The 23690-nt window shown below is 35.7% G+C and overlaps 2 protein-coding genes across 7 annotated transcripts in view; both read right to left on the bottom strand.

Moving 5' to 3' along the window:
• Positions 1-23690, bottom strand: part of LOC116171566 (acetylcholinesterase-like) — an 81020-nt gene that overhangs the window by 24816 nt on the left and 32514 nt on the right. For 2 of the 5 annotated variants that reach the window (XR_004145467.1, XM_031488479.1), the window contains exon 2: positions 871-954. The exons of 1 other annotated variant lie outside the window; for it this stretch is intronic. The gene's annotated coding sequence lies outside the window, so the exon portion shown is untranslated. Of the gene's footprint in view, positions 1-870; positions 955-1011; positions 1296-23690 lie in introns of those variants that run through there. 2 more of the 5 variants (XM_031488480.1, XM_031488481.1) reach the window with 2 other exon arrangements.
• On the bottom strand, positions 19384-23593 carry LOC116171567. Of its 2 annotated transcripts, XM_031488484.1 has the most exons (3): positions 23463-23593; positions 22292-23240; positions 19384-20468 (listed from the first exon to the last, which is right to left on the bottom strand). In XM_031488484.1, coding segments are annotated over exons 1-3 (1050 nt in total). In that variant the 5' UTR covers positions 23563-23593; the 3' UTR covers positions 19384-20467. The 2 variants fall into 2 exon arrangements, with proteins under 2 accessions (XP_031344344.1, XP_031344343.1); XM_031488483.1 differs by lacking the exon at positions 19384-20468 and having other exon boundaries at positions 21581-23240.

Raw genomic sequence — 23690 nt, 5'->3', positions numbered from 1 at the left:
TCCGTTCGAAATTAATTAATTTCCAGGAATCTCTGCTTTTGTTATCGGACTTACTCAAAAAGAGCTCATAAGCGTTGCTTTTTTCTGGTGCAATTGCTTTGCGGTACTGTTTCTTAAAACTATAGTAAGCGTCGTAGTGTCGGTTTACATCACAGATTGTTTTGATTATTCTTGGGACCTTTGATTATTGGGAGCTTTTCTTCTTGGAACATCGGCCTCAGAACGCAATAATACAGATTTTCTTAACATTTGCAACGCATATAGTAGTAACCTGAAGAGCGGTGTGACCTTAAAGAAAACTTGTATGACCCCCATTCATAATATAGAGCAACGACAATTACTTCGTAATTATCTATCCGTTAATCCAGAGAAGTCCAAATGTAGTTTTCCCATTTTCGTGGTATTAGTAACTAGAGCAGCTATACCTACTTTTCAATAGCCTCGCCTATAAAATGTTAGTCAAAACAGTCAGAACAAGAATTTTGTGGCTTGATTTGGGGGCTAGAAGGATTCAAAGTGTTCAAGAAATTAGTTTTCGTTAGTTTTCTCAAGAATAGGTAACGCTTTTATGATGTACATCAAGTATAGCTATGGTGAATTTTATTAAGGTAGGTAATAATTTATTCGCCTAGGCCCTAGATCAAAGAAATTTTGAAAGTAGATAAACGACGGAAATATTAAATTCCTTCTATTGCGTTCAAAACCATATCTGTTCTAATAACAAAACGCAAATCGCAGTGAAATTTAAAAGTAATACGTTTTTAATTTTTTTATTGTTTTCCTAATGGACAACGCTATAGGCTCGTTGTCCCGAAATTGAATATCTACCGGTATTGCAGATAAATAAAAGGGTAAAAGCAATCAACTTACAGTAGCAATGTCAACACGTTAATGTATGTGGTCGCATATTGTAGCTGTGGGTCAGTTTCAGAAATCCATATCCCTCATTGCCTTCTGAAACAAACACAGTTGTTAATACAAATACAATTTTGTAAATTTAAAACTTTTTACCCAATCGTTAATTGTAATATATTTTCATCACATTTCTTATCATGTAACGTATCGGAATGGAACACACGCTATTTCATAATAAAATATAGTAGCGGAGCTTGTAAGTAGGTAGCTACACTGTACTCCACTTTGCACAAACTTTAGGTGGCTGAACTCGTAATTCATTGCGATTGCTAAAAAGCACACTTGCGTATGTCGCGTGCCATTTTTGCGGCCTTTTACGAATATTCATTCAGAATTTTAAAACTTAAACGATATTTGTTTTACGTACGTTGCCCGTTGCACGTGCATCAGGATGAAATAGAAAGGTACAACTAGTTTCAATTGCAATAGATTAATAAATGTCGCAAATTGCTGTGGAGTGTAATAGAATGGTATGACATCACTCTATTAATAAAGTACGTTATTGTTTCACTTTTCCTTTTAATGTTGGCGGTTGCTTTAGTAGTAACATTGTTTGGATAATTATACTTACCCTCCAGTAGAGACCTGTACACAATTATTTAATTTTGAATTAAAACAATTCTTATTATAGGTGTTCTTTCAGCAATTAACATATGTCTCTGCTGCTGCATTATTTGGCTGATATTTTTACATTGGCTTCATCGAAAAGTTTTAGTGTTCGCGAATGAAATCTATCGTACATGTTTGATAATGATTTCACAAAACAACATAAACGAAATTCCATATAAAGTTTTGAGGTGATGTACAGGGCACAATAAAAACAAGTATAAATTGTGCACAACTCTTGTGTCAATGCTTACTTTCTCAAATGAGATCTGCATTGACATGAAGGCATACAAACGCGTGCAGATGCACTTTTTTAATTAATATTATTATTAATAATAATTTATTGCCATAATTGCCACATTTTGTAAAATAAAGATTGGTAATTTTAACAATAATTTATACGAAATGTGAGTTATATAGGGTTAATCGTGTTAAATAAAGTTTCAACTCATTTTTGAAACGATGCGTTGGTGTTATTTTTTTTAACCAATTGTTTTTATACAATATGGTTACTAGTAGAACTTTTTATTATAATTAAATCTACTGTTGATTATGAATAATTGTTTCATTTTATAAATATTCAAAATCTATTTTGAACCAAAATTAAATTCCAAATAAGTTACATATTTCCACCAAAATTAGGTCACAATCAAATTACAGAACTAGCCATTCTTTCAATTACATTAATAGACGTAAAAAGGGTGTGCGTTCACTTCCCGGTCGCAATAATCCCGCCTAGGAAACACAGGATCAGAAAAGTATTGGGGGGCGTATGTAATATTACAATAAAGAAGGTATAAGGTGAGCTTATTCCAAGGACTGATGGATGTGATGGCAGTATAGAAGGAGAGTGTGTTAGACACAAACACTTTGTTACTGAAATACTAATTCATTCACTTTTTGAATTAATTACATCATTTAGACTTTGTAACGGTACGTCCAAATTTAGTTTTGTTTTTTTAATTTTTGTGGTCAAGTTAGAAGTTGGTAGTGGAATTGTAAGAATAAATAAGCGAATGTCTGGATGTCTGGAGACGAGATGTCGGAGATTTGAATCATACTCAGTCATCTTAATTAAGGATATTTGATTACAACTGTGAATTCGGCATGAGGTCATTTTAGGGAAACTGCAACCTGAGATATGTTGGTCGTAATTGGGAATTATTTAGTACCTTAGTTTTTGTTTGATTTGTAAGGTGGGAATTAAGCAAATGAATTAACTATTAAGGATGGCCGTCTACTTTAATAAGACGCCACTTTGTAGGCGTTTTTTAATTAATATAGAATAGAGTAGAATAGATGTTCAAAGAAATCTGGACTTGGATTAAAAGGAATTTAACATCCTGGAAGCAATTTGAGAATTTCTGGACACTTAAAATGGAATTTAAGAACAGCTTGAGACGAAGATTTGAAAGCTGTGGACTTGCGATTGTTGATAAGCCTTACATAACGTGAAGGGTTAAAAAACCTGAGTCTTGCTGACAAAAAATAAATGGTGACTAGTAGTCAAAAATTACCAATCCGCTAGCTCATTTTAATGAACAAATTATGGTGTGATTTGAAGGAAAATGATCTACAACGCCATGAAAATGAGCCCATCGGCACTGCAGAATACCAAAAACTGTACCTAAGGACGTCACCCCTAAATACCAAAGTCTTGTTAGCAAAAGTGAAATTTCATAAGAACTTCATATTTGTGTTTAATGGACTATAGGAAATCCAGCGCATATATGCACCGAGATATGCACTTATTATGTAAGGTAGATGGTTTGAATTCTTCTGATTCCCCTGTATCTATAATGCAATTTTTTTCTCCAAAAGGGTATTTTGGCGGTTTTGCGGTCATTTGAGGGGGCAATTCGTAAACTTCACAACTTCAAGTACTCGGTAGCCAGAACTTTTATGACTACAGCACCTAAAGCGTCTCACAAAATCAGTGTCTTTATTTCATATAGACATTCGTCATCAATACAGCAAGGTAAAAGGACTGTGGTCGTTATGAAGCAGCTAAATCCTTCTTATACGCTTTAGTTCAGCACGTCTGAAGCTGAAAACATTCATGTGTGACAAACGAGTACCTCAAATATTAAGGTAAAAGGGCGCACATTAGCACGTAGTATAAAAAAATGCAAATTTCAAGGAGGTGCCCTAATAAAGCATAAAACTTGGTCTTAAATACACGTAAGCCTCTTTGCGGAACTACGGTAGAGCGATTTTTCTCTGCAACATTATAAAATAGAATTTGTCAATTCGGCAGTTAAGTTATTTTATTAGGGGTTGTGCAATAAGTTATGCTTACGAAAAGTCAATTCGAGGCACTCGTCGAGAATTCACCCTTCGCTACAGTTCGTGCATAAAAATATCCGCGTAATACATAAATGGAAAGGAACATTTGCGGTATAACGGAAATCTTATTGACAGAAGGCCCCTTTCGCCCTTATTTCCCGATAGAAGAAGTTCTGTTTTCCGATTTAAAAGTGACATTGAGTTGAGAACCTTCATAAAACGGTAAGTATGTAAAAAAAATGTTGGCGGTTGCATGAACCCCAACAAAAGGCTTGATAAAACTGTGTTCCGACACAGAAATTCGTACCTTATATAATTCGTTTCAAAAATATGCCAGTTTAGATATCGAACGGGTGCTTGCTGGCTGGTGCATTTTTGTTGTGCCATTTACCCTAGCACCCTCAGCTATCCTATTTACAAGTAACGACTAAAGTGTCTGTTAATTCCTAAGGTGTTTTTCCATCCATTTTTTTTTACAACAAAATGCACCGTCGGACTAAAACACACATTTGACCACTGATTATGTTTACCAGTTGTCCTTTTTTTACGGAACATGTCTTCTTCTTGTAGGCAACTATTTCACAAATTGACCAATTCCCCTTATTTCACAAAAAAATCCGTTATTAAAAAGATACTATACACAAATTGGCCAGTATTTTTGTAATGAACAGCGACTTTGTATTTGTTTCATTCGCAACGTAAAATAATGAAAAACACAAATTTAGAGTACGAAGTACAATGTTCGATATGTAAAATAACATAGTATGTATACTGAGAAACATCATTCCTAGTGCCTCACGGAGTAGCTTTACGATCAGAAGCAAAAGAATGTAGGAAAATCAGGAGTCTTTTTATCAATATTGCAACACCAATTTTTTAGGAATTTTGTGAAAATTCTCAATAGAACTTTGGCCGGTAACCACATTTTAAATAGTTGGGTTCAAGATGCTTCGCTTCTACTGTATATACATAGGTCCCATTGGTTTTAAAGATCTGTAACCTTTTTTCCATTTTTACTGGATTCTCGAATTTAATGATGGAGTGGAATCATTTTTTTCACCGCATACTTCCCCTCCAATAGGAGGGTTTTTTTAAAATAATAAATTAAATGGTTTTGTCAATTTCTAAAGTTTGCCGTTGAGCGAATTAAATATAGATACAAGATAATTTTTTGTTGAAGGTTATCGACACATTTAAACTTATTTGTTGGATCAATCAAAAATCAATTTCAAGAAATTAAGTGAAGAATGTGTATTGGAGGTATCGAACTTTGAAAAGAATGTTTTTGTGTTTATGAAAAATGTGGACTATCCATTTTCAACACGTTACTTACTGTATACACATAGGAAGCTATGTTGAAACAGTGACTTGCATAAAATGCAAAGAACTTTTTATAATGACGATAACATAACACGATATGAGGTGACACGAATGGGATAAATATCTCTGTCCCAATACTGGCTACCAAAGCAACTTACTGTGGGTCGTACCTACGTACAATATTCTCCAATACTTCACCTTGAACCACAATTACTTTCTAAACTGAAAACTATGAATAAACCCGTCTCAAACCTAGCTCATTTACACAATTTCCGTGTTTCTTCCTTCAGTGGGTATATGTTCTCCACCTTGATGTCATTCCTCTTTATAACATCTCGTACGAAATGGTATCTGATATCTATGTGCTTGAACCACGCGTGGAAAACTGGATTAGCAGATAATTTCTGTGCTCCGATACTGTCATTTCTTATGACGATGCTTTCCATGTTGACTCCCAATAAATTCTTCACGTACTTTGTCGGCTTTTCGTCATTTTCTTCACTTTCATCTTAAATGCTCTGTTGTCACAATATGCTCCAGTATTTCTTCGGTTTTTTTCTAAAAATCTGTTCCTTGATCATTCCATTTGAATAAGCCCTCGATATGTTGAGATTGATGAATCTTCATTTCTTTGTCAAAAGGCTGCAACAGCAGCTCGTATTGATGTATGAGCTCATTCCAAATCCTCTTGATACCACGCGACCCTTCCGTTTGTCGATTTAACTTAAATTGGTTTCGCAGAACGGATCTATTCGCAATACTTCGCTAACCATCCGGTTCGTCCACCACTTGCCATGTTTCTTTATTGATAAGAGATTTTACTTCAGAAGTCATTGCATCTTTCCATTCTTTAGATTCTGGGGCCTTAAACGTATAAATTTCAGCGGCACCTGCAACGGCCGATTCAATGTCAATTTATTCTTTTCGCGGCCGCCCAGGTTGTCTAGTTCTGATGATTCTAGGATCCCCAAGTTACCTTCTTCGACTTGAGGCAACTCCCTCTGTCCCTTCTCAAAGAATGCTATCGTGTTCGTCATCATTCTGTGACTCACGTACGCCATTTTCGTCTGTAACTGGCTCTGTGGTCTCTTGTGATTTCGATCTTTGTCGAATTCGGTACCCAAATTTGATATACCTTAGATTGGAGCGGGATACCCCACTCAAATCCCTTCCTTTTATTTGTTGTCTAGCTTCCCCTTTGTTGGAGATTTGTTCAGAATGAATACTTTTGATCCAAATTCGAGAAATAGTCGATTCATCGTTTCAGCCTTTGAGGTATACGCAAACCTACGCGGTCGCGGTCGCGGTAGCGGACGCGGTGGCGAACGTGAGGCCGCACACTAGGGCGTTCAATCCGCGAGATCACATGTTTTTTTACGCACACTACCGCAATTGATGAAATATGGCATTTGAAGTACGGGATAGATTTGTTTCTTTTTTTAATGCCTAACAATGTACTAAAACTATAAACAAATACACTTATCTTCACCAGGTTTGTCCAGTATCATGGCCAATTCATCCCATACCTTATCTTTCTTTTTTATATTTTTATACTCCTTACATGTAACGTCGTATAAAATTGGATTTTCTCTCACTAACTCAATTATAGTTGTTCTGTCATTTTCTTTTGAGACATGCGGCGCAAACTGGCGGGCCAACTGTGAGTGCAGCTGTCGCCCGCCACCGCTCTAGATCGCCGCGTTTGTTCGCTGCACTGATCTCCACCGCCACCGCTTGAACGCTTCAGTATGCGTTGCCTGTATAAAGTGTGTGCATTCTATTGCCCGCCACCGCCACCGCGACCGCGACCGCGTAGGTTTGCCTAAGCCTCAGTTCTGCTGAGCTGTGCAGGGAGCGGTAAGTCAATAGTTAATGCCTTCTGACTTCAAAAAATTGTCAAATTGCACTTCTTTGATTGATTTTCCATGTTTCTTTTGGCGAGCACCTTGTGCCGTTTGCTCTAAGTCCATCTGGAGCTACAAATATAACGAAATACGTAGATCCGTCAATCGAAAGAAAACACAGAGAGAGATACAACTATGATATTGATAAAAAAATGTAAATATATATATATTTTTTTAATGAAACGTGACCAGTAGGTACGTCTTAATGTTCTTAAAGAAATAATTCAGTTCATCATCATTGAGAGAAGTATTTTTTTAACGTGTTTTTTAAAATAGACCGGCATTGTAATGCACTTTGTATTGGCCGGAAGGACATTATAAAATCTCAAACCATATGCCAACCTTCATTGGGTTTTAATTACAATGTTATTTAAAACATAAAAAACTCCGTCCCGACCATTATATTTCGTTTATTTTTTGTCGATACAAGTATTTCCAACTTTAAATTACTCTACTACCAAAATTTTTAACCACCTATTGTAAACTACAACCAACCCTTTTATTTTTCACATGAAGATGATTGAAATGTCGAAACTAGTCGTGTTTTTATAAGATTATAAAATAAAAATTTCATGGATAATCCGTTTATTTAACAATGGAACCGCATTTCGATCCAGAATGGACAACCAAATTTCAAAACCCAGGATCAGTAGTATTGAGTATACTTACATAATTTTCTTGCATATCTTGCAAAAACAAATTGAGGCATTTCTTTAAATTGCGTGGTTGCCACGTTAATGATTATTATGATTAAGTAAACGGCCAAGCGCATTACAAGTTTCTTGGACACGTAGGATAAAAATGCGAAAATCATTTCTTAATATTCCTATGGATAAAATTGTGTTTCCTATCGGGACATCAAGCTTGAAGCACCCTGTATACGGACCTAAGATAGGTGAGTTTAATTTTATAACGGAAACAGAAGAAACTTCGATACGGATGTCGAGGCTATCGACTGAAGGATTGCTTCAGTATTCCATTCATCCAAGAAACTATCAGATAGCTTGGTTAGGAAGAAATGTGAAACTGATGCTCAATACTACTCAGAAAATTCTCAAATATTTTGTAAGCGACAACAATATTATAATATTAATAATACCTGGTATGACCAAATGAGATTGTCTTAGTCTACGAACAATTAAAATATAATGAGTTCAATATTAGTAACATCAAAAGGACGATTTCATATCAAATTCAACCTACCACTTGTACTGATTATGTTGATTAAAGTAGTCGGTTTAATATTAATTAATATCTTTCCGCGATTAGTTGATTATTATTTCAACAAGAAGTTGGAAACCATTCCCGAGTTTCCTCATTAATCAAACTGGAACAATGTAACTACGACGTGACTCAACAGCATTTTCGCCTAAAAATAAATTCCCTACACCCAATTATTAATTTCTTTTCCACTTCCAAATATGCCTTCTGTTGTTCCGGCTTTGTTCATCGCGCCGTTCTAATTTTCAATGGATGGCGAGTACTATTTTTCGTTATTATATTTGTATACACACTTTTGTTGGTGGCAATTATCTCTTTATGTGGAGTTTTACCACAATGGAGGTTTACCAAAATTAAATCGTTTTGTTTCAGTAATAGAAAAAGCACGACGATAGAGAAACATATTTCAACACAATGGAAGATTACAGATTCTCTGATTAATATATATATATGTTCAGGTGAAAACTCAAAAACGAAACCAATTTTCATTAAGTACCATTTTCATACATAGTTAACGAGAGAGTTTTCTCAAAATCAGGTTTGCAATTTATTTTAAGTGGACCGGTTCTTTGTACAGAAACTAATAAAGGGGCAGTAAAACCACCTATAACAGAGTCGTCGTTCTCAAAACCGCTATTCATTGGGGAGCTCAAGTCATTATATAAGAATCAAGAAGCATATAACGCTGCTACCTCAAAAGTTTCGACAACAAACTTGTTCATTTAACAAGCTCGCTCCCCCTTAAAGACATCGTGAATATCTAACTTTATTTCGTGACTTTTTTCTTATGAGGAAAGGTTGGCACCGCGATTTTTGTAGCCGTCAATTGGGGCGTAAATATTTTACTATCGTTTCCATTGGTTGTGAATCAATTAGGGAACGCTTTTGTTGAACGTTAGTTAAAACGAGGTTGTATTCATTAGTAAGTATCGATTTTTACTGGGACGTATTCAGCGATGTTAACAATTGTCGTTCATTCGGCCGATAAGTAAATTAGTAAATTGCACAGATAGTATCATAATGGGACAAATTGAGTTAATAATATTTGTTAGTACACTTCGCCTATACCCTTTTCATATCGTGAACTTTCCCTACGACTGCTTTCCAAATGCACAATAACGGGCGCAAATTGGTACATATCAATTTAGATTAGAATTTGGTATGAATATCATATTAATGTAGTGCTCCACTATACAACGGTTACTGTACCAGTAGTCCAAACAACTTTAGTTTAACCAAAGAGTATATGTTATATACTCTTTTTAACACAGTTACAGATGTACAGAATAGATGTTAAGAGTCTTCTGTACCCACTGCACCCAATGTAAATTTCCATAAGAGCGCCCGCCATAAAAACTCTAGTTGTTTTTCAAAAAAAAATTTTTTTTAAGAACTATTTTATAAATTTAGACCTTTATCTACAAAATGTTCGGACTATTTTTTTTTAAAAGTGTATAGCAACTGAATATCGATTGTTTAAAGATTAGGTGTTTTGCGCCGATTATTGCGCTAATCTGTTTCATTTTTTTACTCGCGATCAAGACGATTTATGGAAAAAGTAAACCGACAGTTTTTTAGATAATTCCTTCTAAACATTACCCCAAAAAATGAAATCATATTTTTTGTAAATAAAGTCTGTATCTTGGCGGGCGGTAAATCAACAATTTCAGTGTAACAAGTGGCGCCGCTGCTCAGTGTCGGCGGAAACTAACTAAGGACCAAGACAGGAGTTGACAAAGCAAAAATACCATCTTGTCTCTTGCAACTATAATCGTCTATATATGTACTATAATGTAAAAAAAGTTGCGCTTGGGTAAAGAAGACTCTTTCTTTCCTTTTAAGAGCTTGAATCTGCAATGTGAAGAACTAATCTCTTCTGCTTCTGCTGTAATTTGTAATAATGGAGCTGATATTAACCATTAGTCAACCTCCTCAATCAATATTAAGAGGATTTAATGCCTTCCGTTGTCTCCACGACCTTCGAGCAAAGTCAAACAAAATTATTTTTTCATTCCTTTTGCCGTGGAGACTCTTGGACCTTTCTATGATGAACCTTTGAAATTCTCTAAAAAAAGCTTGGTTAATTACTTTCCATTAAAAGCAGTGATGCAAGATCCACATCCTTTCCTTATAATATAATATAAGTGAATAATTATTCACTTAAGAGCTTTATGTCTTTGCTTTGAGAGTTTTCATGATCCTTCGTGGATTCAAAACCGCAAAGAGGCTTTAAGGTCCTTAGGAGCTTTTAGAACCTTTAAAAATAAGCTGTCGGTTCTTTAGTCTCTTGTCGGTGTTTATTTTCTGATATAAATTTTCTTCTGTAATTCTTTCATTTATTTGAAAGACCGATTACTGCGATTAAATATGGAAGGAACGTTATTAATCCCAGGATTTTAATAATCGTGGATAATTCGTCGGTAACCGCTTTTTAAAGCTGGTATATATATCTTTCGTTATTAGCACGAAATATCGTGTTAAGCCCGCGTAACTCCTACAATTGACAAGCAATTTATAAGCAAATTCGCTACGTCGGTTTAAACGAAGGTAAATATTGTGAGAGTAAATTAAATACTGCACGTGCAGTAAACTAACTGTTAATGCGCCGACCTAATGATTATAATGTGCGAAACTTAAGCTGTACTACAATATGTTACACGTACATGCATATTTCCATCCATAATTGTGCTTGCAATAAATAAGGGAAGCTCATGTTTATAGCCCACGGCATCGCAAGATTTATGTATGAAGTTATAGTCAAATTACGGCTGAAACTTGCATCAAAAGGATTTGCCTCGGCTGGTTGATAGGTATACATGTGTACACGTGAATTTTGGTGTACATATTCGGGTCAAATTGTAGTTAGTTCAAAGGAATGACTGAAATGTTTTAGAATCTTATTTCTCACAAAACCCTTCTGGCGACAGCAAAATTGGGAGTGAATATGGGGTATACGGTGGATCGAATTCAACAAATTTATAAATAGTAGATCGTCTTTGAATATCTACGATATTATACAGAAAACTGTCCCGTTCTTTAGGGGTGCCTAATGCCTTACGTCAAGTTTTTATTTTCATCATAAAATAATCCACAATTTCTGAAGTCGATTCTTCAATTTTCTTCCCTGTTTGAGTAGTTTCGTTAATAATTGGCGTGGAAACTGGTTTATAGTTTTCCATTCCAAACATTTGCAGGAGTTTTGTTGTATAACTCGTTTGACTAATTTTAAATGATTCGATTCCAAGGTGTAATTTTGAATTCATTTTCAAATTTCTTACGAAATCTTCTTTCAGTGATTCATTATTTGATGCCAATAGACCATCATCAACATACAGCGCGAGAAAGATTACATCTTCTCCTTGCTTCTTTATGAACACACAAGGATCAGAATCACTCCTTTTAAAGCCTTCTTTGATCATGAAATCTCCAAACCTCTTGTTCCAGTATCGTGTAGCTTGGTTGACACCACAAACGCTACGCTTAAGATGTTGTTTCATAAAGGTTGTAACGAAGCACCCGTTTTCCGCATTGAGTTTCATACCCGAAATGATGACTATACCGTATATTTGTGGTCGACCAGCTTTGCTGAACACTCGGTATGTAGAAGCGTTTTAAGTTGACCGCTTTGTTACTAAGTAACTTCTGAATTTACTCATTTTTAGTTGTAGGAGACGAGGAGTGAGTGTCTGTGTTTTCATTTGGTGTAATTGTTTGTTTTACCGCCGATAACGCATGTAAGTGAATTTGTGAATTTATCAGTTTTGCGATCGTTTCTGTAGGAATATCTAAATTGTTTGACCTGCGCATTCCAATTAACAATATGCGGTAATTGGAATACCCAATTTGGAGATTTCATTCTGACTAATTGGATAAGTATAATTAAAGATTGACATTTAAATGAGTTACAGAAAATCCATCCGTTTGAGGTGGGATTTATTCTAACATCGGTTCCATATTGTTCCGATATCAGGGAATCGGAAGATCCTTAACTACATCTCCTGTAACATCTCAGCTAACATTACCTCGAGCTTGACAGAAACCGCGGACTTTTCTTTCACGATATAAACACACCGAAAACGACTGTAGTCATCCTTAAATAAAACCAAGTATCGATATCCTGATTGAGAATTCGAAAAAGGCATCTGAGCACCATTTCTGCTAAAGTTGCAGCAAGTCTTGATTCCAAACAATATTTATCTGGATATTTGTGGATGGTTTTATATTTCTTAATTAGCACCTGACGCTTTTTTTATGAACTCTTCTTTCGTGAGTGTTTCATCGGTGATTAATCAAGTAAGGATACCACTAACGCAGAACACACGTCAGATTACATAGTTGTTTCTTCTATACCAATTTGGCGCCGAACACAAAAAACAATGTTAAATAAAATTAAAGTTAACTTCTTATAAACCCCAAAATAAGAATTCGCCTTTTAAAAAATGGTGAGATTGCGGCTTGCGGGTAGGTTTCAAACAAAACCAAATGTATTTTGTGTTCCACCCAAGAGCGCTAATAGTAAAGAATCTCAAGTATATTCCTTCTAGAATAACCCTCCTTGTAAGTCATCCATAATTTACATTTACACGTAACTGAAATTCATTATTGACATAAAGGTGTGCGCAAGTAGTCACATAAATCCTCGACACCTTCCTCTTGAACATTTCGGCTCGTAAATTATGTAAAAAAACTGTTTATAAACAGCGAAAATAGCGCTTTCCAAAAACGTATTCGAACGCATTGTCATTTTTGTATACTAGGCACTGCTGGGATGAAGACCAAAAATATTAAAATTTAATTGCGGTGTATATGTAAATATGTGCATTGTTTGTGGGGGACATTCTTTGTTTGCGCGAGCCGACCGAATTAAAATTGAAAACGGGAGCGTAATATCATTTCTTATGGAACAAAGGAACGAGACGAAAGTCAATGTTACGTAAAGAAGTCATTTATCACTCAGGACTGAAGCGGGAAAGCAAAATTAAGTTTACTCTAAGTAAAAATTTGCCCTCGATAAATTAATTGCTCGCCAAGAGGACTTTTTTGCGAGTGAGACGTATTTCCTGGTGGGTGCTTTCAGCTTGGAGTTTCAGAAATCATACACGCTAGATAAACAGTGTGCGCAACGGAAATTCCTAGAGTACATAAAAAAGTTACATAAAAACGATCTTCAATTTCAGCTTTCGTGTTATATTGTTTTAGCACATAAATAAATCTGACAGATTGGTTGAAAACTTTACCTCTTCTGAGCTTTTCACGTGTAAGCACAAACAACTAGAAAATTAATGGTATTACTGAAGGGTGGTTTTGTCTTAAAAGCGATATTTTGTAAACAATCAAATGATGAAGAATACTTCAATATTTAGTTCTAATCCTTCGGGGTACTGTATTATATACTCTTTCCCCAATATAACCGCTAAGCAGAGAAATAGTGTAATTCTTACTTAGTTGCCAACAAAATTGAACTGTTTGACCAAGGTACAATTCTTTGCACCTAAGTAGTCGATTTTTTGCTGTGACTTGGACGAAATTGGACCACTATCGATTTTAATATTGTCGGCCAGCAGTGGAAAATGGAGCACGTCCAAGGATGCCCAAAAAAACCTTCAATATTTAATTCTCTACACTTACACTATTCTAATTTAATGAAGGATGTCAATAAGCAAGTGAAGTTTGTTGTGCAACTGTTTTCTTCGTACGAATGCAATCTTTAGATCGTTGATGGAATAAAAAAAACTGACATTCAAATTCAAATGATGTGCTGTTATCTAATGGCTAATCAATTACTGGCAGAACTTGCGCAGCAGATTTTCGATAAGAGTCAAAACGGAGCTCTCGAAAGGGAAACATTTCGTTCCCTTCATTTGCATTTCTTGATATGAAAGAGCTCTCAAATGGCAACGCTTTTGTATTGAAATTCTAATTGCACAAGCTTTGATGTGAAAAATCGCTAATAAAGATCGAACAATACAAGAATTAATGTATTACTTACACGAAGTTAACTTTAAAAAAATAAACAGGGTACATGTGTAATGCACGGTAATTTGCATTTCAATGGACAATAATTATTGCCTTACGTGACACGAAATTATAAACCATCGATCATATTCTCCACTGAACTCGTATTACACCTCCACCAGACAATGAAATATTGTATGCATTATGATCGTGTATTATTAAGCTTTGTAGAACACTAGAGGTTGATAATGACCACTTATTTTATTGTTCTTTCACGAGATCGTATCTATTACATAACTGATCATTTTAAAGGTGATATTACGCTTTTCTAACGGCAATTCTTTCGATTTGTGGTTGCTTTCCTACAAATTTATGGAAGTGAGGGAGTCACGAATTAGGCAACGGCTTACTCCTATAAGACGAGGGTTAATTATTTCACGCTGCACCATTATTGCAAATTACCCTGTCCAGTTACGGCACTTAATTTTCCAAAAATGTCTAACCCACGTTAACCGTCCCTTTTGTATTCTGATTTAAATGCAATTTTGTAGTATTATACACAGTCTGCAGTATTGAACTGAAAAGCGTTTTGTCGTACGTCAGCACTCTGCTAGACCGGGTTTCTCCCAATTTTACCTATCGAGTTTAAAACGAGCATTTTTCATTAAGCAAAACCGTCAGCAGAAGTCTTGTTTGACAATAGACGTAGTTTAGCTAATATTTGGCAATATGATACGTTGCCAAAAAAAAGGTTGATATTTCATTTCAATACACTCGAGTAAAAATTAGTTTTTCTATTTCGGTGTTACAATGAGAATTTTGTGCAACTGTTTTCGGCAAAAACAGTGTTTCAATGAGTTCCATTGTAACATTGTTTTTGGTAACTTTTCATCTCTAAGTTGGCAGTTCCCCAAGACGTCAACGTCAAATTATCAGATGTGAAATCGAATTACGTAAAATTTATGTGTTTTCCTTGATTTTTGGTACACGAAGAACTTAATACATTCCCAATCAGCAGTTTACACATCCACCATAAATAAATTTATCTACGAGTAAAAAATTACACATTCACGGAATTTAAAGTTTCCAAATGTCAGTGTTGTGTTTATCTACGCTGCCAACTTAAAATTTGTCAACGTAAATGGTGTTGCCAACTTATTAATTCTAAAGTTTCCTGTAGTTTTTCATAATTACTTTTTAATTAAATTAAAGCCCCGAAATAGAAAAAATAGTATGAAAAACACGTGTTACAATGCTTTATTGTAATATTCCTATCTTGTGGACACTCGTGGCTCCGCTTTGCTACGCCACTCGTGCCACAAGATAGGAGTATTACAATAGGTCGCATTGTAACACTTGTCTTTCAATATACTATTTTCTATATATTTCGGTGTTACAATGAGGATTTTGTGCAACGGTTTTCGGCAAAAACAGTGTTTCAAATGAGTGCCATTGTAACATTGTTTTTGGTAACTTTTCATCTCTAAGTTGGCAGTTCGCCAAGACGTCAACGTCAAATCATCAGATGCATGTGAAATCAAATTACGTAAAATGTATGTGTTTTCATTGATTTTTGGTACACGAAGAACTTAATACATTCCAAATCAGCAGTTTACACATCCACCATAAATAAATTTATCTACGAATAAAAAATTACACATTCACGGAATTTAAAGTTTCCAAATGTCAGTGTTGTGTTTATCTACGCTGCCAACTTAAAATTTGCCAACGTAAATGGTGTTGCCAACTTAAGACATATTAATTCTAAAGTTTCCTGTAGTTTTTCATAATTACTTTTTAATTAAATTAAAGCCCCGAAATAGAAAAAATAGTATGAAAAACACGTGTTACAATACTTTGGACTCCGCTTCGCTACGCCACTCGTGCCACAAGATAGTCGTATTACAATAGGTCTCTTTTTCTATTTCTTTAATATCATTATTTCCGTCTTAGATCTCGCAATTTGAACTTATCGGTTCAACTGATATCTAGGAATTCCTAATTATACCTATTTAGTTTTTTTAAGTAGCATTTTTTCGGATTTCCTCAAAAAATCCAGTTAAAAAATTTAAAAAAACAAAAAAAGTAGGCTTAGAACTTTGAAATTTTGCACGTTTACTCAGTTTTTCATTCTGAACAACTTTTTGTGCGTATCTCATCCCTAAAGAGCACTTTACTGGTAAGTTAAAAACGGTTTTTGAAAATTTCAAAGGCACCCTTGATTTTTCGAAACTAAAATTATATCACAAATTAGTTTACAGCCAAACAGAGCTGATCCCCAGAAGCCCAAATTTCAAGTCGAACTTTTTTACAAGAGATCGTTAAACAATCTGGGGACACACTGTATGTTTCAACAGACACAATTTCTTATTCACTTCTAGATTGAACAGTTTCCAGTACTTAGTTTAGTAGTTTAGCTTTCATATGTTCATTCTGATGTGCTGTTACGAGCTACATACTTTTTTTTAGGCCGGCCGGTTTGAACGGCTCAAATGGCCATTTCGACATTCCTTCAATAGAACAACACTCAGGCATCAGATCTTGTATTCATCTGAGTGTGACCCTCACTTTCCTTTTTATAGGTTCTTTCTATTATTATCTTTAAATCAGCTCCGCGGCTTGGGCTATCCTTCCTCCTTTCTCTAGTTCCTAAAACATTTTGAATATAATTTTGAATAGCCTTCCATTTTTCTGGAACTTGTAGCATGCATGCTATGCTTGTTACCTCAAATTCATCCGCCATCTTCAAGGTAAGCCATCTAGGCGCGTTCCATCTTTGATACCATAGCACCGGGTGCCCCTCCCTCCTCTGTATGCCCACAATCACGACATTTATCGTTATCTCGCTTGCTGATCCTGTACAAATAGGTCCCAACTTGTCCGTGGCCTGCGAGGAATTCAGTGAATCCACACGATAGGTCCCCGTGTCTATGTTTTGTCCACGTCCACACATTTTGAATAAAATTTTGGTTCATGGCTGCCTTGTTTCCCATTCTCTTTGCCGTTTTTATCATGTTTCTCTCCTTGTTCTTGCGGTACTCTTTTCGTCTACCAAGGGTATAGTGCTAGATAGATGTTTAATTCGTACTGTGCGATATGCCGCCGCTACTATAATAATAATAATAATAATATTTATTAGTATTTTAGTGCGGTTCTTGCGAAAGCACTAAAATAAACGTCAAAAGATTTACAATAAGCCAAATACGTTTTAAACTAAGGTTTTACAAATTGATAGAATTCCTCCATATTATAAAAACAATTTGACACCAATAATTCTTTTAAATTTTGTTTATAGTTTATTTTTTTCGAGGATGTATTAATAAAACATGATAGCGAGTTAAAAATTTTAGTTGCGTTGTAACAAAAGTTCTTCTCAAAAAGTGATGTCTTGTGGGATGTTGCTTGTATTAATTTTTTATTTCTAGTGTTATAGGTATGATCAGCGGTTTTGAAAATTGATTTGTGTGCGTAAACGTATGAGCAAATTTCCAATATGTAAGTATTCACCACAGTCATGATTTTCAGCTCCTTAAAGTATTCTCTACAAGATTGTTTGTAGCCTAAGTTGCATATTATGCGTATTGCACGCTTCTGAAGCCTCAGGATTCTTTCCACACTATGACAATAGCCCCAATTGATAATATTATATCTCACGTGAGAGTGAAAGTAGGAGTGGTATACCATCAATAATACTTCACGACTACATATATTTTTTAAAACACTAAGAGTGTAACAACATTTTTGAAGTTTCAGGCAGACAGTATCAACATGCGGGGACCAACGAAGGTGAGAGTCAAGAGTTAGTCCTAATATTTTGGTAGACGAAGCGCATGGTTGGCCTAAAATTGAAATAACACCGGCAGGATTTCGAGTATGCGTAAAGTGAATAACACTAGTCTTGCTATGATTAAAAATTAGCTGATTATCTTTACACCACGTACAACATCTATCAAAAATTAATTGAGTTTTATTTGCCAAGGATTCTTTATTTCTAGATTTAATTAGGATGTTAGTATCATCCGCGTAACATGTTACAAATATTTCGTCACTTATACATTTACCAGAAATAAATGATGGAAAATCGTTCACAAATACGACAAACAAGGTTGGACCCAGAATAGAACCCTGTGGAACTCCAGATGTGACAGATACACAAGTACTTCTTTCCCCCGATGGCATTTCTACAATTTGAGTTCTATTTGATAGATATGATTCAAATAAACTTAGAACATTCCCACGGGCACCATATTTGTACAGTTTTTCTAGTAGTAAATTGTGATTCACCGTGTCAAAAGCTGATGAAAGGTGAAAAGGTCTATAAATAAGCCCACAGTGCTAATTCCTTTGTCTACCGCTGTAACAATTTCCGAAACAAATTCACACAAGGCGGTGTCGGTCGATTTATTTTTTACAAATCCATGTTGAAAACGATTAATAATATCAAAACGTAAAAGGTAGTCCCTTAATTGTGAATTAATGGCATGTTCAAAAACCTTTGAGAAGCTCGATAATAAGCTTATAGGCCTATAATTATTAATGTAGTGGGGATCATTCTTCTTGAACAGCGGTTTTACCAGAGCACACTTAAGTTGCGTTGGGAACACTCCGGTCACAAAAATAAGATTTAATATAAAACACAGTGGACTGGCAATTGCATGTTTGCATTTTTTTAAAAGATTTGAAGACACTTCGTCACAACCATATGAAAAAGACGATTTAAGCGCATCAATAATAGAGATTATATCCAAAGGAATAAGTGGTTTAAAAAATAAAGACGAAGATAATGCTACAGACAACTGCGGCACAGAATGAATTAAATTTGATTACTAGATTAAACGAACTTACCTGGTGAAGTTCTAATCTTAATTGTATGAGACATCACTGCTCTCAAGTTTTAATGTAGTACTTGTTCTACGAGACCGAAACGCACGCATTCAAAGCAAAAGCTAAAAATAGCCCCCCACCCGCCTCGTTAAAGGTTAACTGTTATTCATTGTTGAAAGCTGCAAACTAAATTAAGTGGGTAAAAACAAAAGGGGGTGGGTGGGATTGAACTTGAGAGCAGTGATGTCTCATACAATTAAGATTAGAACTTCACCAGGTAAGTTCGTTTAATCTAGTAATTGTATTTCGACATCACTGCTCTCAAGTTTTAATGTAGATGTTCAAAGCAATGTTTAGTTTGCTACAAATTTAATATTTATCAGAAATACACCTAAAAAACAATATGAAAGATATAACTACCATAAATCGAAATCATAAATTTATAATTGAACTTGCAAAAACGTTGGATTCACACAAAGGCAAGTTATAAAAATTAGCAAAAGTTTCTGAGCTTTTGCTCCAACCAGCCGACTTCCTAATAGAATCTATATTTACTCCAGATCTAAAAGCAGCCGACGTACTAGCGTGTCTTATACTATGCGATTTAAACAGTGAGACATCGACACCACTATCTGATAAAACAATCTTGATCCAGCGACTAAGGGTTTGCGTACTGTGAATCGCACAATGCGGTTTATTAAATGAAATGAATAAAGAATCAGCTGAATTCCGCAAACTCCTAGTCCTAGAAATATAAACTTTGAGCGTATACGCTGCGCACAACTTTTTGTCAGAGAAAAATGGCAAAATCAAATTAGGCTGTACTCTATTTAAACCAGAAGTTTTGATCTCATCAGGGATCCGAATTTCAATCTGCTTATCCAAAAATACAATGTTAGAAAGTTTAATTTTAGAAAGAGTCTGAATCCTATGGCCAGTAGTTAAAGCCAATAAAGTAACTAGTTTTAAAGAAAGATCCTTCAAAGGTAAGTCCTCTGAAGGCAAAAGAGTCTGTAAATGCTGTAAAATCACATTCGGATCCCAGATGGAGTCATACTTTCTCCTAGGCGGTCTACTTCTAAAAATTCCTTTAAACAATCTCTTAACTTCTAGATTGTTTACAAAATCATTGCCCCTAACAAAACTAATCGCCGATCTTATGACATTTAGGTAGCTAAAAGATACACCTTTATTAAATTCTACGGTAAGAAACTTAATTATATCTGAGTGAGAACTATTGTAAAAATCACAACCATGAGTCCCACAAAAATACCACCATCTAGAAAGAGCCGAAGAGTACTGCTTTAAAGTAGCTGATGATATTGAGTTGGTGAAAAGTTCAAAAGATTCAGGAGGAATTCCTCTCAAACGATAGGCTTCCCTGATAACTTGCACGAAACCAGGGAAAGTGATTTTGCTAGGGGATGAACGCGATTTCTGTAAGGTAAAATTAAATTACTATCCTCATCGTCAATATCACTACTTTGAAAAATAATAGGCTTCGATATGCATAGTTCCTTAAAGAGAGGCCACCAAACCTGAGTAGGCCAAAAGGGGACCACTACAATACCTACGGCCCCATCAAGGCTTATCTTTTGGAGCACTTTCAAAATCATCGAAAAAGGAGGAAACGCGTAAAAATATAAATTTGACCAGTTTAAGGTAAAAGCATCTACTGCTACCGATAGAGGATCTTTTCTCCAGGAAACAAATCTATTACACTTTGTATTAAATCTGGAGGCAAAAAGATCAATTTCTGGTACACCAAAAACGGAAATTATTTCTTGGAAAACCTGATCTGACAATTCAAATTCTGTTTCTACATCTAACTTCCTCGATTCACGATCGGCTATAACATTATCTGCAGAAGGAATGTAAGATGCAAACAAAAAAATTTTCCGGTTCTCACACCAGTCCCAAATATCGCGCGCCAAAGTATTAAGAGTAAAATACTTGGTTCCCCCAAACTTATTAATGTAAGCAATAGCAGTCTTATTGTCTATTCTCAATAAAATTTCACAATTTGAATAGTCAAAAGCAAAACAAATCAGTCCATAAAACGCCGCTAAAAGTTCTAAGCTGTTTATATGGAGAGTTTGTTCAAAAACGGTCCAAACACCTCTGGCCGTCTTCCCTTGACAACAAACACCCCAGCCTGTCTTTGAGGCATCAGAAAAAATTTCCAGGGCATATCGATAAGTCCTAATTGGAGTTGAGATCATCAAGTTTGTTTTCCACCAATTTAAGTCTCTAGCTAGGGAAACTGGAAATGTAAACATGTCATCAAAACTCTTATTGTTTACTATTAACTGAATGAACTTAAACCTTTCAAATGACTTGAAGTGTACCCAACCAAAACGTACTGCCGGACAACTCGAAACTAACTTCCCTACAAGCCTTGCAAAATTACGGAGAGAGTACTCGTAACCGTAATCAAAACTATTCAATAAAGCTAATAAGCTGGCAATTTTCTTTTCCGGCAATCCGATAGTCATATTAACAGAATCAAAACAAAAACCCAAGAAAGTGCAAACCTTGGACGGTACCAATTGGCTTTTGACATCATTTACAATAAACCCAAGCTCACATAACAAAGACCGAGTTGATGATACGTTTAAAGAACAATTTTCATATGAATCCCCCAATAACAAGAAATCATCTAAGTAAGTAACAGAGAGTAGCCCTTTACTCCTGAGACGCCCAAAAATAGGCTTTAAAATTTTAGTAAAGATAAGAGGGGCAGTGCATAAACCAAAAGGTAAACATGTAAATTCATATAATTGTCCCTTAAACAAGAATCTTAAAAATTTTCTTGAATCCTTATGTATCGGAATATGATAATAAGCATCCTTAATGTCTAATGTGGCCATAAACATATTCCGCCTTAAAAGACAAGAGACCGTCCTCCAGTCCTCCATTTTGAAATGAGAAGTATTGATGTACTTATTTAGATTTTTTAAGTTTAAAATCAATCTGGAGGTCCCATCAGATTTAGGCACAAGAAAAATACCAGATAAAAATTGGTTATGCACAAAATCACACTTAACAATAGCCCCTAAATCTAACAGATTAGAAATGTGAAAAGCAATCTCTTGTTTTTCTTTACAAGACCAATTAGGTTCAGTAGAAACACAATTGTAATTAATGTTATTACAAAAAGGTATCACATAACCTCTAATAACTGATAACACCATGGGGTCATCGGTTACACGTCTCCAAACAGGAAAAAAGTGGGCCAACCTGCCCCCTGTTTTACTTACTATTGTTTTCGAGGTTGGAGCCATGGCTTCCTTTTGTTGGAGCTCTGATTGGGAGTGAACTTTTTCTGCCCGCCTGTGTTTGGAGTTCTCACTGCTCCCTGTGCTCGATTCCACCGATTGGACACAAGCGGGTTGCGAAAGTTTTTTGAGCCATGTACGACAGCTTTCGGTTTGGTCAAACTTAAATCCTTCGACACTTTCTCCAGGGATTTGGAAGCTTTAACTTTTTCATCTAAGTCGGCTCCAAATAAGAAATCGTCTAAAGCAATTCCATCCAACGTAGACCGTAGAGACTCACTTATATTCGATCTTATTAAAGATCTTCGCACCTGACTTTGATTAAAATGGATGTCAGACATAATTTTTAATGAATCGTTCAAAGATTCAATTATGCTCTTGTCAAAAGATTTGACTCCAAGAAGTGTGTTTAGACACACCGAAGTAGCTGCAAGTGCCACTCCTAAACGAGCTTGTAGCTTAGCTAAATTTGCGTCCCTCTGCACGAATTTATCAGGTATCGACATGGACACCAAGGGATTTAGCTTGGGGCTATTAACGGCAATACAATTCTCAGGAACCTGGTACTTCTGTAAAAGTTTGGACATGTCTTCGGATTTTAACCCATTTCTTAGAATGAAAGTCAAATTACTAGCAATCCGGTCGTGTATTGGTGGTCCAACCGAAGTCGCTGGAGTAGAAACGTTCCCCAACAACGACAACAAGTCATCCTGCTCCGATGGAGATAAAACGACAGGAGCCGACGCACAGTCCAAGTTTTCTTTCTCTGCATCCAACACAATGGACGCAGAATCGGCGCCAACATCCCAAGCCTGTCCTGAAGCAGGACTAACCTCCAGGCACGAAAAACCGCCACCTCCTTGTGAGGGGGAAGGTGTAGTCAAAAGTCGCACGGAAAGGTCTGTAGGGGTCAGCGACCTCGACCTTGAGCCTAGCACAAAGGAAACCGTTAACGACTGTGACTAACACACATTTCTAGAAAACTTTCTAGCTTCGTAACAGAGCACTATCTTATTACGGAAAATGTAAACAAGTTACAAGATAAATAATCGCTAGAAACTTTCTAGCATCGCTTAAGAGCACTATCTTAAAGCGAAAAAAGAACAAACCGCTGTTGCTAAAAATAAGTGATTAATAAAATTAAATTACTTACTGCTACAGGGCGAACAATCATCCCTCTTAAGCTTCTTCTTTAACCTAAAAAGCTCCTTCTCCAGCCTTAAAAGCTTCTTAGCACGGCTTCGCTTTCCCATAATACGTATGAAAACGGTCGCACGCAAAACAAGAAATGAATAACAGTTAACCTTTAACGAGGCGGGTGGGGGGCTATTTTTAGCTTTTGCTTTGAATGCGTGCGTTTCGGTCTCGTAGAACAAGTACT

The sequence above is a fragment of the Photinus pyralis genome, unplaced genomic scaffold (genome assembly GCF_008802855.1).
Source record: "Photinus pyralis isolate 1611_PpyrPB1 unplaced genomic scaffold, Ppyr1.3 Ppyr1.4_LG5, whole genome shotgun sequence".
Lineage (NCBI taxonomy): Eukaryota > Metazoa > Arthropoda > Insecta > Coleoptera > Lampyridae > Photinus > Photinus pyralis.
This window is presented reverse-complemented; position numbering and strand designations above follow the sequence as displayed.

Coding starts and splice junctions, on each gene's coding strand:
- LOC116171567 (XM_031488484.1), bottom strand. CDS start 23,562: ATGGGAAAGCGAAGCCGTGCTAAGAAGCTTTTAAGGCTGGAGAAGGAG. Junction 23,241..23,462: donor TGATTGTTCGCCCTGTAGCA/GTAAGTAATTTA, acceptor CCTTTGTGCTAG/GCTCAAGGTCGAGGTCGCTG.